The sequence below is a fragment of the Vigna angularis genome, chromosome 3 (assembly GCF_016808095.1).
Source record: "Vigna angularis cultivar LongXiaoDou No.4 chromosome 3, ASM1680809v1, whole genome shotgun sequence".
NCBI lineage: Eukaryota > Viridiplantae > Streptophyta > Magnoliopsida > Fabales > Fabaceae > Vigna > Vigna angularis.
Genome location: NC_068972.1, coordinates 32157899 through 32176280, shown reverse-complemented (window position 1 = coordinate 32176280; position 18382 = coordinate 32157899). Strand labels below are relative to the sequence as shown.

General features: G+C 30.2%; 1 protein-coding gene and 1 pseudogene across 1 annotated transcript; one reads left to right on the top strand and one right to left on the bottom strand.

The window, feature by feature from the left end:
• Positions 1-580: 580 nt before the first annotated feature.
• LOC108324518 (casein kinase 1-like protein 3) lies at positions 581-6224 on the bottom strand (annotated as a pseudogene).
• A 5920-nt stretch (positions 6225-12144) lies between these two features.
• Positions 12145-17238, top strand: LOC108324519 (glycinol 4-dimethylallyltransferase). Its single transcript, XM_052875216.1, has 12 exons — positions 12145-12180; positions 13197-13466; positions 13577-13630; positions 13720-13811; positions 14093-14176; positions 14269-14358; positions 14624-14725; positions 15407-15502; positions 15602-15673; positions 15757-15849; positions 16443-16547; positions 17110-17238. The coding sequence occupies exons 2-12, from the start codon at positions 13259-13261 to the stop codon at positions 17149-17151; spliced, it is 1038 nt and encodes a 345-aa protein (XP_052731176.1). The 5' UTR covers positions 12145-12180; positions 13197-13258; the 3' UTR covers positions 17152-17238.
• The last annotated feature ends 1144 nt before the right edge of the window (positions 17239-18382 follow it).

Here is an 18382-nt window from a genome sequence, read left to right as displayed (position 1 = left end):
TCAATATCCCATCATCAACGCATATCTACCAGATCCTGAATTTGTCATATTTCTATATTGGTTATGCATCAAACTGATATATAAATGCTTATCCTATTTACAATATTGCCACTGTGTCACTTTCTATACCTAGTGGATTACAACTGGTATAAAAGGTCACTGTAAAAATGTTTTTCTGCATTGATGAAGGAAGGTGTCATTAACTTGGAGAAGCATCCTGGTAAAATTTGGAATTTGAAATAAGCAATTTTAGAGTTTAGTAGTTTATAACCAGTTATGAGCTATGTTTTCATCGTCAAGGTCTCAAGAATGCAACTATAAGATGGAGAACTTTTATTATGTTTTGTATTTTCATATCAAAAATTCATTAAGGTGTCCAAATAAGTAATTATAACTTGTTAGAATATCTTTTGCTAAGTGTGTCAAAAATTTCACATCTATATCATTGTGGGGTTTTACTAACATCACATAGGAAAGTGCTGTTCAATTGGTATGCCTTTGTTTTGATTTTGTAACTTATATGCCATTGGTAATAATTCTTGTAACTTGAAATCATTGTATCCTTCTCTTTACGAATGTATCTCTAATCCTTTAAAAGGTTAAAAATGCTTCTTTCTAACTTTAAATTCTTTTTTACAAAACTTAAGAGATACAATTCTCCAAATTCAAGACACTACAAGAAAAAAATCGAATTACATACCGCCAAAATCCATATATAAAACCCCAAATCTGTATATAATACTTGATTACATACAGATTACATACCGGTAAAAGTTTGTATATATAACTATCGTAACTAGGTTATATCCGTATATAAGTTATATACATATTTATGCACTCTCGATTTTCTAGCACATCTGCAGTCTCCACGAATGCACTTCAATATTGTTGACCAAACACTCGAGAAAAGATTTATAGAATCTTCTTTAAAGCTTCATACCGGAAATACAACAAAATAAAAATGGCCAAGGATAAGTATTACACAATAAATCTCACGGAATAGAAAGAAAAAAGATAGATAATCACCATATTTGGCATTCATATAGCAGAAAACGTGTGCTGCAGAGATCACATCCAACTACTTGAAGGGCCAATTTTATTGCCTTGCTCGTGTCCAGGGTTGGAAGCTTGAGCAGAAAAAGATAGCTTCAAGGAGTTCCTTATAGAAGTACTGGCAGGAGAGTATGAAGCAGCGGATATATTTGCTTCTCCATAAATCTACAAAAAACAATTAAATAATAATTTCTAAACAGTGACGGGTTCAATTTTAGATATAAGAGTATGCAATCACAGAATTGTCAACAAAGCCAAAAAAGTGAAAATCTATAAGATGGCTTACATTTTTGTCAAGTGGATTCATAGCTCACATTTTTACCCCCTGGTGATTTAAACTAGATTTTAACACCAGAACCAGCAGCATCGCCTGCTCTATTCCGCTCCTTAACATGCTCTGAATATATATTAAGACATGTCAATCAGGTAATAATAAAAAACAAAAGTAGAAATCTAAATGCTAATTTGTCCATAATCCTAGACTTAATAAAGTAAAGTTCTCATTGACATGCATAAAAGGATTCAACCAATATATTTAGTTAGTATTTTATAAATAAGTATTAACGCTTACGTTTTGTATCACAAAGTAATACATAAAAAATCAATATCAATGTCAGCCATTTTAGTTTTCTTATTTCCTATCCCTCTCTCTACATCTAAACTTTTTCAAAAGCATATTAACACAATTGCGCAATTTATTCATTTCTATATTAAGCAAAATATTAAAATAATGCTCACCTTCTCGAGCAAATAGGTCCCGAAATAGGCGCTTTAAGAATCCACAATCAGGTCGCTGATCAAATGTCAAAGAGTGGTAGTAATGGAAGTACGAAGCAAACTCTACGGGATGAGTTCTGCAAAGTACCTTAGGAAAATAACAAACAAATAAGCATACCATTATATTTGGGGAGGGGAGGCAGGTTGTTCTTCACAAGACTGATAGTCCAAAATTACCTAAATAGGAGTTGAAACTTTCTTCTGACATATTTTATCATACTTTTGTTTCTTCGTAGTAGCCTTTAGACCTTGCCAAGGAAGGCTAAACAGAAATATAGTCATTTAATAGTCAGGATTTTCATCATATCATTCCAATTATTAAAGATTACACACACAAAAAACACTTGTAGAAGGAAAGAAGAGCAGAATACTGTACCTTCCTCTGAGGTAATACAAAAGTACATATCCTAGAGATTCCAAATCATCCCGCCGACTTTGCTCTGCAAAATAAAAAATATAACAAATGAAAAACAAAAGAAATTTATTTAGGCTGAAAAGTTTGATAAATTGTTCTAACTTCAAACTTACCAATCCCAAGATGAGTATTACAACTTGCATATCGAGCTGTGCCGGTTAAGTTTTTATTCTCCCTGCGTGTTTGTATTGTTAGTAAAACAGGGAGCATCAGGATATGATCAGAGAGATATATAACACGTGTTTGAATGTGAAAATAAAGAAATAATCATTGATAAATTAATCTCTAGTTAAACAAATGAAATCATCGAACACTTCAAGTAACTGCAGCCTGCACTTGTTACACATACATATCAAGTTATACTTCCATAATGTTTGAGGGTACTGAGAAGCAGTAATTTTCAAGGATCATAAAAGGATGTGGCAAAGTGAAATAATTGATTAAACAGGATTGAGGAAGATACTGCCCTCAGCTGAATTTTTTAATTGAAAAACAGAAAAGGGAATACCACGACCAGTGCTTTAATTTAGATAGAGAAAGTACTAATACTAATTAATTTTACAGGGAAGAGATGAGAGAACCAAAATAAAATGGAAGTAAATTGCAGCATGCTAGTTTTAACAGTTGGACATATGTACAAGTTAATCTGTTAAGTTCCCTTTTAACTATTTCATTTTGAGATGCCAACTTATCTACCACATTCAACAAACAAAAGGGTCATCGAAACAGTGCAGCAACACAACAGTACAGTAAAGTAGATGTCAACTCATCCGCATGACACAATGAATCAATGATCTTGCAATGATATAATGCAGTTCAGAGGTAACATACCATGCATTCAAGCAACACACCAGTATCCAAGCCCCCATCATTTATAAAAAAAAATCAAACTTTTAGTTTACACTCTCCCAAAATAGCAGACTATCAATTTTAGAATCAACCAATGTACCCACAAGTCCCAGCACCATAGTTTCATGATGTTTCTTTTTGCTACTACATCAAATTCATGAATGTTTCTTTCTTTTTGCCTCAAACATCTTTAGGAGATGATTGTATAACCTGGTACCTGAAGGTGGTCTTGCTAGGGGAATGTATATGCCAGGACCAACCACAATTTCCATTATGGCAATATCTGACGTGCTTCCTATGCCTAAAGACCCTCATATAATGACTGCAGGTCTTAATGGTCAGACTAATTCATCAGAGCGCACACAATATAACTCAATGGAAGATCTTGGATCAAGATGTGGTACTAACACAATATAACAGATTATAAAACATGTACTAAACCACATCATTTCCACTAACAACCGAGACATACAACAAACAATTGTACTAAAATAGAGAGTCATCATGAGAAGACAATACCGATTTTCAATAATATCCAATAAACACAAACCCAAGTCTAACGAATTAATACAAATTAATACTTACCAGGTGCAGAAGGCAATTGGAGCTCGAGCTTATCTCTTCCAATGAGAACAAACCAACCTAGGGTTTCACAAATCAGGATTTCCAACCTCCAAAGAATAAAGAACAATAATTGGTCATTGTAACAACAAACACAAACACAAATTGAAGGAAATTTGGATTACTTACCAGATGAAGTTCTCAGCGAACCACGGAGGCCGAACGACAGTGTTTGCTGAACGAGATTGTTCCGGCAACGACGCACAACCACATTTAGGGAAAACGCTTCGAAGACCTCCAGTGCGTTCGATAGAAGAGGCTTTCACTGCGTTCGACAGAGGAGACTTCAAGTTAGGGTTCGAGAGAGGTTCGAGTAGGGGCACAACTCTGGTTCGACTGAGGGAAAACGACAGCTCCAATGCGACACTACGGTTCCAATGAGGGAGAATGGTCCTTCGGTTGCACAAAAACATAGTTCCAGTAGCATAGAGAAGAAGGCTCGACGAGGGTGAATGATGGGTTGACAACACAACAACGAGTGCGACAACAGGGTTTCAGAGAGGGAGAATCATGGATTGATGCTATGGCAAGCTAGGGCTCGAGAAGGGGAGAATCTTGGCTCGAGGGAGGGAGGGAGAAAACTGATAGAAGAGTCTTAATCAGATTGTATATTATTTACTTTTATTTTTTAACTATTAATTATCTCCAAATGAAATATAATATTTTTGGACCTACCTACATACCTAAAACTTAACAAATTTCCCGATGCGCTAATATTACCCACCGATGTTATATAAAGATAATCCGTATATAACTTTTTTCCCTATTATATACTGATTTTTTCATATGTAATGTCATTCTACGTATATAACATTCATACGTAACATTTCTATTATATACGGATAAAAATCGCTATATAATTATCATTTTTCTTGTAAGTGATGATTCATCAAAAAGGTAAAACTAATATAGATATTCAGGTACAAATCTCATTTTCTTTCTTTTCCTTTTTATTGAACAATTTTCAAATTTACTTCTAAATGTTTATATACATTTTCTATCATAGAAAACTAAAATCTTAGGATAATACTCAAACTCTTTAATGAATTAATTTAAATCAAGATAAATGTCTAATATCATAATGAGTTTCCTAATTAACCTAAATTTAAGTATACAAATATGCTTAGTAATTTCTTTATTCATACATTAAATTTCATACCCCTGATACTATGATTTCTTCTTTATACTAACCTTCTGTTTATATCCCATTTCCTACTATTATATATTTGGAATTATCCATCATTTTTTTAGATTGGAATTAATCAAACTTTTCCACTAGTTTTGAGTATGAACACCGTTGCAATAAGTGACACCATATCACATTACCAAAGGAAAGTATAGAACTTGCATATTTGTTACTTTTGTACACATCATATATTCATAATTCTCCTAGAATATGTTGTTGGACATAACTGATTATGATTCAAAATTCTAAGGTTATACCATTGCCAAAGGTCATCTAGTATGAATGTCGTTACTCATATTGTAGATCATGCTAGGGCCATTGGCGTGGAGTTAATGGCCTTTGATGAGGCCATTTTCTCTGCAGATTTTGTAACGCTCCAAAATTTAAGGTTTGTAGTTGTTAGAAAAAAAAGATAAAATTTCAAACTTTGTATTATAGCGTCGAAACGTACTTTCTAAAACCTCAATCATTAAACGCGCATAACTTATTCAAAACATAATAGTTTCAAAAATCCTATCCAATTACCTTATTCAAAAATAATGAAAATATTAAAGGAAGTAAAGAACTTTAATTACATTGTCTCAAAAGTTCAAACACAATAACTTTAAAAAGAATCCCTAGTCTATCTCCCCTCATCTTTCGAATCTATCATGTCCTTGCAACATTTGAAACATCATCTGCTCACGTATAATACATTATACAATCATCGCCTGTAATTTCATTTACAAACACACAATACAAACATGTATGGGTAAACTATGGATTAAATAATCATAAAATAAGATACATAATACTAATTATATAAAAAATAATCAAACACCACATTCATAACAGTATTAACCATAGAATTCCTAATCCTATAACACAAAACAATTCAATCATCTTAAATTATTCGATCTTTGATCCTCGATCCTCAATGTTATCACGAACATCATAAACATAGACTAACCATCTATCCTCTCTACAACAACTATGCTAACTACACCACATGATATCATCACTATCATCATAGCATTTCTCTAGAACATCATCATCATTATGATCATCAACACATGTACCGCCTTCATGAATAACCTCATCATGACCACCACCATGAGCCTCCATAAAACCATAAACATATTAGTGGAAAGAATTAGTCTTACTCTTGTACCTTGCCTCACATACCTGTAGGCTCCGCTACACGCCACCTGTAGCCTCCTTACTGGCCATCTGTAGCCTCTCCCACATATCATTTATAGCATCCCCTATAGATATGCTCAAGTAGTACCAAAATCCAACTAAGGAACATGTATTCTTGTCACATAAGGACAAGGAAAATACCATCACCCGCACATAAGGAAGACTCAATACCCGGACAACCCTTCCTTTACACACAAGGCATAAGGAAGCACCTATCCGCAGATAAACTCAGGATTTACTAGGTACAACAAGTAAACTTATCTCTCACTCTTATGCTCAGCAATCACACACTCAAGTACATCCCAATACCCACTTGTGCTCTAATCTCAAACACAAGTCAAGACTGGCCCTTAACATAACCATAAATCTCATTCTTTGATTATATCCACATTCCACAGCTCCCCAAGCTTGGTCCACGTCCATTCTTCATCAAATTCACCATTTTTAACAAAAATGCACTGGATAATCAATTATCATAAGTGATAATCGGTTATTCTCGCGAAGTTGACATTTACACAAATTATACTGTGATAATCAATTATCACTTAAGATAATCGATTATCTCAGTGGCCTAGGCACATCAAACTTCCAAAATCATCACACATGAAGGGATAATCAATTATCATCCTAGATAATCGATTATTCCCAAAACATAACTTAAAACCAATGCGTAAATAATTAATTATAACTACTAATAATAAATTATTGCCGAATCGAACAACATCCTCAACATAATTCAAGTATTCAAAACACATACCTCAATCCTAAATCACGAACAAATTTGCATGTATTCAAACCTTAGATACCCTTATGAACAAACCCTAATACATTAATTACCTCACTTGAATCATCCAAGCCCATCATTATGTAGATTATAACCCAAACAACCCAATATTCTACATATGATTATCATACCATCTTTATAACATATATTTGTGTAGTAAAACCCCCAAACATCATAACTTTGTTCCCCCTTAGCATCAATACCTATTAGGAAATAACCCAACAAAAACTTACATATATATTTTCATAGGGAAAACCTAACACAAACATGATATAAACCTTATCCTCATGCATACACAACCCTTGCCCAATAACAACAAACAATCATAATCATAATCATAATCATATAAACATGTAACAAACAAGGATTTTTCATGCAAGAAAATCAAGAATTCATAGCATACAACAAACAAAGGTAAGTTTCCCCATACCTTGGCAATACTAGAGCTTTATTTGTAACTCACATTACCACAAATCTTCCTTTGTACTAAGGGTTTTTGCAACTCCTTTATATCTCTCCCAGAAAATGTCTCTTTCCTCTCTCTTTATTTCTCTTCTTCGATGTAGGGTTTCTAAGTTTTCTAAAAACAAATGTCACCCATCTCCCTATATCTTAGTTTTTATAAATGACCCAAACTCTATCTCTAATATTCCCTCACTTAAAATAACAAACTCTTAAATCCAAGTCTATCTAAATCTTTATTTTTTTTCTCTTCCACGTTCATACTTTTATCTTTTCATTTTATTTAATTTGTATGCTTTTACTTTCTGCACCCCTCACTTAATTTCTACACCAATTAATAAAGATAAAAAGACCATTTTTCCCCTAGGCCAAAAATACAATTAAAAATCCAAGGTTCTCTTAAGCTTTCTCCCTAAGAATTGAACCCACATCCATTCAATCCTAGACATCCATCTTTACCAGCAAGCCAAGACATCAAACTCATAATAACACACACATGTCACAATCCAACAAACATACCAAAACATGTTTTACACTTTATTAAATAACCCAAAGAAATAACATAATTATATTTTAGAAAAGATACACACAACAATCTACTATACATAGCAACTCTTAAAAGAAAACATACTCAAGTCTTAACAAAACTTTATTCCTAAAACCCTTATTTTCCCCAAGTCTTATAGATTTCATCTCTCTACATATGCCTCTCACAGTTGCTACATCAAAGATGCTCAATGATGAGACTTTGCAAATATGAAGAAAAGAGTTCGCATAGTTAATGTTTCTCATGGAGGGGTCATTGACGACGATACTCTTGTTAGGGGTTTAGATTCTAGGATTATAGTTAAGGTTTGTGGAACTTCCAACATTTGATTAAGACAATTATACATAGTTTTGAGTGGATAAACACACTATCAAGATATTTTTACAAATTCACTTCAACAAAATCTCCTTTAAAGTTAGATGAAAAATCAATAACATGTAATCTAATAGAGATGAGAGAAAAGAAAACATTACACTTGATGTTTGTATAATGGTTTGTTTGTAAACCTAGATTATGTCATGTTCTTGATCAACTTGATTAAGTTTCATTAGGAAAACTATTGCCACAAGTACAAAATGATTATTGTTTGGACCCCAACCTCTTTTGGTTAAAACTGAGTATTTGTTATGCTATAATTAGTCCTAGCTATGATTAAGTATTGTTTTAAACATGAATAGTCCTAGTTAAGATTGATTATTTTTTGGAATCAACAATTCCTAGCTAAAATTGAATATTGCTTGAAACAAAGTTATTAATGGCTAAACAACTTGGTTATGAGAGGGTATGATCAAACAATCACAAATTTTCTCACTAATAGAAGTGTTGCATATTACAACATATATAATATTTGGTTTCACTCTTCTAAGTAACTAAAGAACACAACAATATTTTATCAACAAGCTAAGTTTTGCACAACTAAGAATTCCTCTCCATACAAGGTTATTAGTAACTTGTCAGTTTGTCTCTTGATTGATTTTATGAATTTTTTTCTTTTAAGACAACTTTTATATATAGAGATTTTTTAAAGAGACGTTGTGAATCCTTAACTAGTCATTGATAGACAAAGATAAGTCTTTTGTTCCTTATGTTGCCTATGTCATCATAGACTTAAAGGTTGCATTAATTGTTCTTCATGAAACATTGGATTTCAAACTTTTATTTGATGGTATGTTTTGATAACTACCATAGCTCATCAAGCTTAGATCATGTTACTTTTATCTTAGCTAGAGTGAAAGTCAAGATCGTATAAGATAGTTGAAGTATGTAACAATGAAAAATTATCCTTTTGGTGAAGTTGTTGACATGAAAACAATTTGACACATTTATTGCAAGATCTTTTGATATTGACATTCTTTAAGAGATCTTCTTGGTGGTAAAATAAGAGAAAATTATCTATAAACAAAGTAAAAGCTTTTACATGTTTAGTAGTGACACTATGTAAACTTTCAAAACATATACCTTATATGCATCTCAAGCATAAGCTTATCAAATGCGTATTTTGTTGTAAATGCTGACATAAACATGAAATAAATGGACTTCCTAAGGCGTGTAGATTCATTACCCTTAAGGACTTATTCTCGATATGTTATGTAAGTCCTCTAGGGTACAACAAGAACTTCTTAAATTTTCTAAAGATCTAAAAAACTAACAAGATAAACTCTTCATGAGTAATAGTTAAACCCGAGATAATAAAAGAAGAAAAACGATAGAAGAGAAGTGTAGAGAAGATGAATGAGTGAAGTTTTTTCAGAAAAGCAAAAATGGATCTATTTATAGGGAAGGGAAAGCTTGTTCTACACGGTCTCAAGCTAAAGGGTTACAACATGATCCACTAAGAAAGATTTGCAACAACCCACGAGTTTTGAAATTGGAACCAAAAACTAGCGGCTAAAGCTTTTAAGTTGTGCACATAGTTTGGAGAATATAATTGTGACTAGTGGAAATTGTTCAATTGTGAAGCTTTGCCCAAAAATTGATAGCAAGATGAAAATATCTTCACTGATAATGGAGGATCATTCCTCATGCACAAGGTGTATAACTAGCTTATGGATAATTGCTAAAGCAAACAATTATAATAGAAGAAATCCTAGTTATAGGGGTAAAAATATCAAAATAATTTATGTTGGGTTATTTAGTAAAACCTTTTGCTACTAATAATTCCTTATACTTTCCTATAGATCCATTAAGGTGATAATTTTTCTTAAAGATCCACTTGCAACCAATGGGTTTTGCTCCTTTAAACTACTCTACTAAGCTCGAAATATTATTTTTCTTTATTGATTTAATTTCAATCCTAATGGCTTTATCCCAATGTGTTGCATCAAGAGAACTAGTAGCTTCTAGAAAACTTGTTAGATATTTTTCAATTAGACAAGTGTAAAAAAAATCTTTAAAGAGAGTTTTCTTCCTCTGTCTTTTACTTCTCCTCAAATCCCCAATATGGCACCATTATTAATATCTATAAGCTGCTTAAATGTCTCATTAATCTTTAAAGGAAAAATCTATTCAAAGAACTATACATTTTTTGTCACCATTATGACATTATGTTCTATTTCATCACTTTTAAGAACAAGAAACCTATAGGCATCGTTATGTTCCTCACAGCTTAAGAACATATACCGTGAAAAGTTTTAGAGCCTATTTTCCTTTTTTTATGATCAGGTAACAATACTTTAGCTAAGCACCTCACGTTTATAGGTATTTATGATTAAGTTGGTAACCTCTCCATAACCCATAGAGAGTCTTACTAGTTTTCTTATGGGGTATTTTGTTTTGTAAAAAGCATGATACAATAAGCACTTCTCTCCAAAAGTTATCAGGTGTACTAGAGTTAATAAACATGACATTCATAATTTTTTTAAGAGTTCTATTTTTCTTTCATCTACTCAATTAGACTTAGGCATTGAACATTGCGCATATTCATTGCCTCTAGCTGATCTAATTTTTTAATTTTCTTATTTAATTCATTTTCTACTCTTTTTTTTGCCTTTTAAATTAAAAACACAACCACACATAACAACCGTGAGTGAACACCAAAACTGTTACAAACACCAAAACGTGTCTGACACCATAGACAGCAAGTGAACACCAGAGCTACTACAACCACCAAAATGCATGTGACACCAAAGATCGCGAGTGATCACTGCGACCTCCAAAACATGTTATACCACAGAAATGTAGATCCACCAATCTCACGAGAATGACGCAACCACCATCCTCAAATTTGTAACACGATAACACCTTCATTAAACACATGATCACCTTTCAGGGCACATAAGTCTAAGTTGAATATATCGTAATGCTTAGATAATTTCAACAATGCAATTTGACAAACGGATCTATAAAACTTATGTTTTCAAAAGAAGAAAAAAAAACATATATTTTATCAAACATTATACACCATCACCTATCATAAACCTCTTTTTGTTGAATTTGACTGTTTCTGAAGCAACACTCACGTTTATTTATTTTTATCTTGTGATCTGTTATATAATGAGCACATTCAAAGTTTTGGAATCAAACTGGCTGGTCAGAATCAACTGGATTTTTTTGGACTAATTGACACCTTTAATTAATAGATCGATGCCTACTATATAAGGAAAATGTTTTTTTTTTTACATTGGAAGTACCCCTTGACAATTTAAAGAGTGTTATAATCATTAAAAAGAATTAACTTATATATTTGTAAAGAAAAATAGAAATGAAAGGATAAAATAATAGATGGAAAGTGTATGAAAAAACATTATTGAATGTCAAAAAATAATAATATATATTATTCATACTCAATTTACTGTTGAAATCATCTAATACTACTTGCTGCATGAAGTTATAATCAAACAGACTTCTTATTTATTAATTAGTTGTTATAAAAATTCATCACATAGCTTATACTACGGCGGCCGGCAGCTGTTTTCTTTTTCTTTTCCTTTGTTTAATAATCTGGTTGACCTTGTGTGATCAAATGTATCCATTTGTAGATAAATAAACATAGCTGAGTGTACTATATTAACCTCTATTCCCTTCATTTTTTTCATCTGTAATTGTGTGTTGATCTTCTTTTTCCATAGAAAGTGCTGTGTTGTTTCCATGGATTGTGTTCATGCTATCTCTTCAGCTAATAATGCATGTTCATTCACAACTGGTATCTCTAGTGTCACCCTTTTCTTAGTTCTTTGATTTAATATAATTTAATTTGTGTATTTGATCAAATTTTCATTAGAAATATTTTTTATATTTTGAATCATTGATAATTGTAGGTGGAAATCTCTGGCGTTGTGAACGTTCAACCAAGAATATTTTCTATACAAGTATGTCTCACATATCCCCGCACTAACTTTTATTGATATATTACATTTTTTATAGAAAGAAAACTTATAATAAATTACATTAACATTGTTTAAGGAGTTTTTCATATTTTTTAGCTTTTTAATGTTTATAGTATATTTTTGTGAAAATAATAATGTATTAATAATGTCATTGTAATATAGCAAGAGTGTTAATGTGTTATTTTTCAAACAAGAAAAAATACATGTTTGAATTAAAAGTTCTTTAACTTAACGTTTGTATAAAAGTTGTAACCTAATTTATATTCATACCTTGGTTTGTGTGATTTAGTGGAGATAGAACGATGATGACATAAAATTAATAAAAGAAATATATAGTATAGAAATAGAAAAAGGAAAAATATCATCTAAAAGACTCAAGCAATACAAATATAATTTACTCTTATTATTCCGTTATTATCTCACTTTTTCACAAGTTCATCTGCTACTTGCAATGTACTGATAGATAGAACCACTTTAACTCTTTATGGGATATATATATATATATATACTAACTATTTTGTAATTTTACTTTGCAAACAGTGACATTGATACGATAATGGTATACAAAGTATGTTTGAATCCGGTTTTTGTTTAAGGAACTTCTCCAAACTAAAAAGTTAACAAAATTAAATTAAATTTTCTTTAACGAACTCCGTGCTCTTCGCCAATCTTTGTGGGACCTTGAGGGAGGTTTCTTAGTTGAAAGGATGCAAACATACTTTTCCCTAAAAAAATTAAATTAAATTTAAAATAATTTACTTTGATTAATTACAAATAAAATAAAATGTTGGAATACTAATTTTGTGCTAATTAATATATTAGTTATATGTCTTAGAAAAAATAAGTTCTGTTTTTTCTTTTAAAGTTTTAATTGAGAAATGTTAAATTGATTATGCATTTATATTGATCTTTTTTTATCAACTTAAGGAAAACAAATATATAATATATAATTTATTTTTGTATAACCACTAATACTTCATCAAACATTTGGTGCTTAGGTTGTTGTGACTCAAAAGCTTTCCCATACAAAAGAAAAAGTCAAATAGAATATAATCCTCTGATGTTCAAACAATCAAGATTGAACAATCATTACAAATGGATTACGAATGAAGAATGCAACAAAAAATATGTTGGAAAAGCCATCTCAAGACCATATTCTGAACCCAAAGATTCTAACACCAAAAACTTCTTGGTATCTATAAAAGAATTTATGGTTGCTTTCTACTTGTTTTGCTATCCTTACACCGTGATTGGTCGGGTAAGTTCAAGTTTTTTCTAATATGAAACACTTTTTTTTTTGTGTATAGCTATAATATCATTAATTTTTTTCTAATATGAGACATTTTTTTTATCTTTTTTGGTCAGACATTAAGCACAGTTTCTGCATCTCTCTTAGTAGTGGAGAGACTATCAGATATATCTCCATTATTTTGTATTGGTCTGTTACAGGTTAGACTCTAATTATAAACTACTTCTCTGTCATTTATAAACTACCCTTTAACTTCATTAACAACTTTTGAGTTCCGGAAATGTTTCAGGCTTTGGTACCTCACCTGTTTATGGACATTTATGTTAATGGTGTGAATCAATTATTTGACCTTGAAATAGACAAGGTATGAAACTGTGTACAAGAAATAAACATGTCTTCATCAAGAAATTACTTTGTTTATGTCTTTTGGACTTTAGTATCAATAAACATACATTTCTAACAAAACAAAACTTTTCAAATTATCTTCTTGAGCAAATTTTACTACTTTAATATAATATCAGAATTATTTAAAACTTGTTCTAATAAGGTCAATAAATCAGACAACCTTTTATAATTCACAAACATTATGGAGGAAGTTACTTATGGTTTGTCTTATTTAGTAGTTTGTTGCATGTTTTATTGCAGATAAACAAACCCTATCTTCCATTGGCATCTGGGCAAATATCCTTTACAACTGGTGTCATTATTGTTGCATCAAGTTTAACTCTGGTGCCATATATATTCTTTCCCTTTTAAACTAATATTTTTAAGAAGTTCTTCGCTGACAAAGTATAAGGAAGCTTTTTAATCATCTTCTACAGAGTTTTGGGATTGCCTGGACTATAGGTTCTTGGCCATTGATTTGGAGTATTGTATCGTGCTTTCTTCTTTGGACAGCTTATTCGATCAATGTGAGTTCTCTTCGATTCGATTGCATATAAACTTATTTTTTTTCCCTTAAAATGTTAAGGCATAAGCATATGTAAAGATTATGTAAGGTTAGAGTACTTATAATAATATCCATAATAATAGAAAATGTATTAGTAAGATGAAAACAAAAATGATTGTTTTTAGTTCATAAACAGTGTTGTAGACTACTAAACAATTTATGATAACCTATTTAAATTCCCATTTACAATGTTTAGATGATGATAACACTGATTTGAAACTTTTCAGGTGCCTCTGTTGAGATGGAAAGGACATCCACTACTTGCTGCAATGGTCATTTTTGCCACTTGGGCAGTCATATTTCCAATCACATTTTTCGCTCATATGCAGGTTGTCCTATAACTATTATACTTATTATATATTCAATCATGAAAAACCATTTATTAGGTATAAACATGTAACAATAAACAAATCCATATAAGGTTTTTGGTTAGTTTGGTTCCCTCCAGAGTCAAATATTTGTTAAGTTCGGAATAAATAATGAATACTTACATGTAAGTCACAAGTTCAAAAGAAAAGTAATAAACAGATATACATGTAAGTCACAAGTTATGATTTAAGACTACACTTCGTCCGTATTAATATTTTTTTTTGTCAACAGAGCTAATTATATATACTCTCTAATAACATTTCACTTGTTATTAATTAGGTTTATTAATATTTTTTCATTATATATTTGTAGTAACGGCTTAATATTTATTTTTTACATGATTCCTTTTAAAATAATTCAATGTAATCTTTTTCGTTAATCACTTATTATTTTTACACATTTATTATTCAATCCCAAGAATAAAAAAAAGAAATAACGTTAATACTAATTTAACATATCACATAATTTAAAAATATATATAAAGATTACATTGAACCAAAATAAAGAGAGAAAACATGAACTAAAAAAAGATATTGAATCATTGATGCAAATAAGAGACAAAAAAAAGTTCTTAAGCCTATTCATTAAAGTAAGAAAGAAAATGGGAAGCTAAATACTGTCTTTCATGTAACAATGTCCAGACCTTTGTGTTGAAGAGGGCTATAATCTTTCCAAGATCAATGATTTTTTCTGTTGTATTCTTGGGCTTCTACTCTTTAGGTATTGCATTGTTCAAGGTAAAAGACTCTAGTTTCTCAAAACAGACATTCTTTTCAACATCAAGCTTTTGGTTTACCATATGTACCTATTATGAAACCTTTTATTGGATTCAACAGGATATACCTGATATCGACGGAGATCAAAAATTTGGTATCCAATCCTTTTCAGCACGTTTAGGTCAAAAACGGGTATGTTTCTCTAATAAAACATCTTAGTTAAGCTGGTTGCCACTTTTTATCTTTCTTTGGTTGATTCTAACTAATCTTTGCAGGTATTCTGGATTTGTGTTTCCCTTTTTGAAATGGCTTTCGGAGTTGCCGTCGTGGCGGGACTAACATCTTCTCCTTTGGTTAAAATTGTCACGGTAATATGCTTCTTACATGTATAAGTTTCATTTATACTTGGTAATATTATTTTTATTTTTTGTAAATAAGAATGGGGTGTGATGAGTAAGTGTTACAATATAAAACGAGCGTGTGACAATCTTAATATCTTTTAAGTAATTTAGAGAGATTTGGATTATCTTTCTTTATTTTTCTTAAATACATGGGATATTTCTTTCTTTAATTAGGATTAGGGATTTATTATTAATATTATAGAAATTAGTTCTTTTTTGTGATATTATTCTTCTCATCTAATTAGGCAAAATCTATATTATAGCAAGTCTCATTAATATATATATATATATATATATATATATATATATATATATATATATATATATATATATATATATATATTTCCTTCGGCAAAGAAAATAAATTAGCAAGTCCCATAAGAACAATTACCTTCTAACAATATATAGGGGTATTGATAAGAAGAAAAAGAAAATAAAAGATATGCACAAGTGAATGCTTCTAGCTATAACTTGGAAATTGATTACAAAAAATACACACCTTTTTTCTCCTTTTGAGGAAATTTCATTTTGGTTTAATATTATTTGGTGTGAATTTTTAGAGTTTGGGACATGCTGTTCTGGGTTCGATTCTCTGGTATCAAGCAAAATCTGTAGATTTGAGTAGCAAAGCTTCCATTGGATCCTTCTATATGTTGATCTGGAAGGTAATGTTTTAATAATTTTTTTTTTACCAATTAAGGAGTTAACTATGTATATTATTATTTGAAAGAAATGGTCATCCCATTAATTTTCCCTTGCTTTGAGAAATATTTTTCTTGTTAATTTCTATTGCTTTTCAATTTCTAATTGAGATACAAAATCCGGGATAAATCAACTGAAGTTCTTTTTTGAAAACATGAATTATTTCTTTGATTATAATTTGATGTGAATTTATATTAATGTTTGTCTTATAAGCCTCGTATCGACTTAAAAATAAGATATATAATTTTATAAAATAAATTTTATAGAAATAAATTAAATTTTAAATTTATTTTTTAAGATATATTATAGTCATTTAAAACTTATGTTAGTAGAAATACAACAAATTTATCCTACATAAAATGCAAACATTATGTTACGCTAAAATCTGTATTTACCTTTTTTTAAGAGTTAATATTTACCGTTTTTAAGATTTTGTATTTACTTTTTAAATTTTTGCACTAAAATCTGTCTTTTTTTCATTGAAAGTGTGATATATCATATATTGATTTTTTTTTCTTTTTGCAGTTACTGTGCGTGGCATACTTTCTCATGCCTTTAATCAGATAAAGATGTATGAAGAACAGTGTTGATATCCACACCCAACCGTCGCATTTGAAAATTATTGAAATGTTTGGTAGAGATATATGTGGTCACTGAATATTATTAGTTATTGTATTAGTTTACATTTTTCCCTTAGTTTTAAGAAGACTTTATATGCATTCTAGAATGACAAAATCATTCTTTTATAATATTCTATTATATTTGTCAATAAAATCCAATTTAATCCTTCCAAATTGTTATAGCATAAAAAACGACTTTGGATCGAATTGGATGGAATATTATATATTAAATTTAGTTTCCCGTATCATCTTTTACTGTTCTTTTCGTTAACAATAGTACCATTAATAATTTTATTATATATAACATATATTCGAATATAAAAGTTGGGATTAAATTAATTAAAGCACTTTAATTATTTTGTGAAACACAAATGTATTTAACAATTAATAATTAAGTTTACTCAAATCTAAGTGTAAAAGAGACGTAATCCTTTGGTCAAACCATAAGTGGCACACGAAGAGTGAAAAAGGTGAGGAAAACAAACATGTACGTTTGCAATGCATCAATTTACTAAGAATTTATGAAAGGAAAGAAAATTGAGAGATGCAATTCTATGTTCATTGTTCATGTCTTAGATACCTAAATTTACGTCTGATATCAACTAAACATACATAAATTTTATCCTATATTTCTTTCCTTTTAGCATCAAAGTTTATATGTATTAGTACAATAATAAGTGTAAATTTATGTTTGTTAATGTAGTAACAGATATAAATTTACCTCCATTAATACATTAATAGATGTAAATTTTGCAGTTTTTTTTTATAAAATATTTTGTTTATTTTGACATGAAATAGAAAAGTAAAATCTTAAAACAATCTACACTAGTGAAGTCAAGAAAAATGACAACGATTATTTTTGTTCATAGACAGCGATTCCCGAACCGAGGCATATACAGACAAAAAAGGTAATACATATATATTTCTCTTATAAAGTTCATAGTACATTTAATAAAATCAAAGTATATATATATATACTTTGATTTTGTTAAATGTACTATGAACTTTTTTATATATATATATATATATATATATATATATATATAATGAATAAAAAAGATAACTAAATGAAAGGGAAAAAATACTTAAAACTTAATCAATTTGTAAATTTTTGAAGAGATAAGTTGATCACTCTCTTTTTATATAAAACATGTCATTTTTTTTTATAATGGGAGACA

Bases quoted from the DNA above. Each gene is read 5' to 3' on its own strand.
- LOC108324519 (XM_052875216.1), top strand. From the start codon at position 13,259: ATGTTCAAACAATCAAGATTGAACAATCATTACAAATGGATTACGAAT. The intron at 13,631-13,719 runs GTATTGGTCTGT...ACAACTTTTGAG, and splicing joins AGATATATCTCCATTATTTT to TTCCGGAAATGTTTCAGGCT. The intron at 14,177-14,268 runs GTGCCATATATA...CATCTTCTACAG, and splicing joins TTGCATCAAGTTTAACTCTG to AGTTTTGGGATTGCCTGGAC.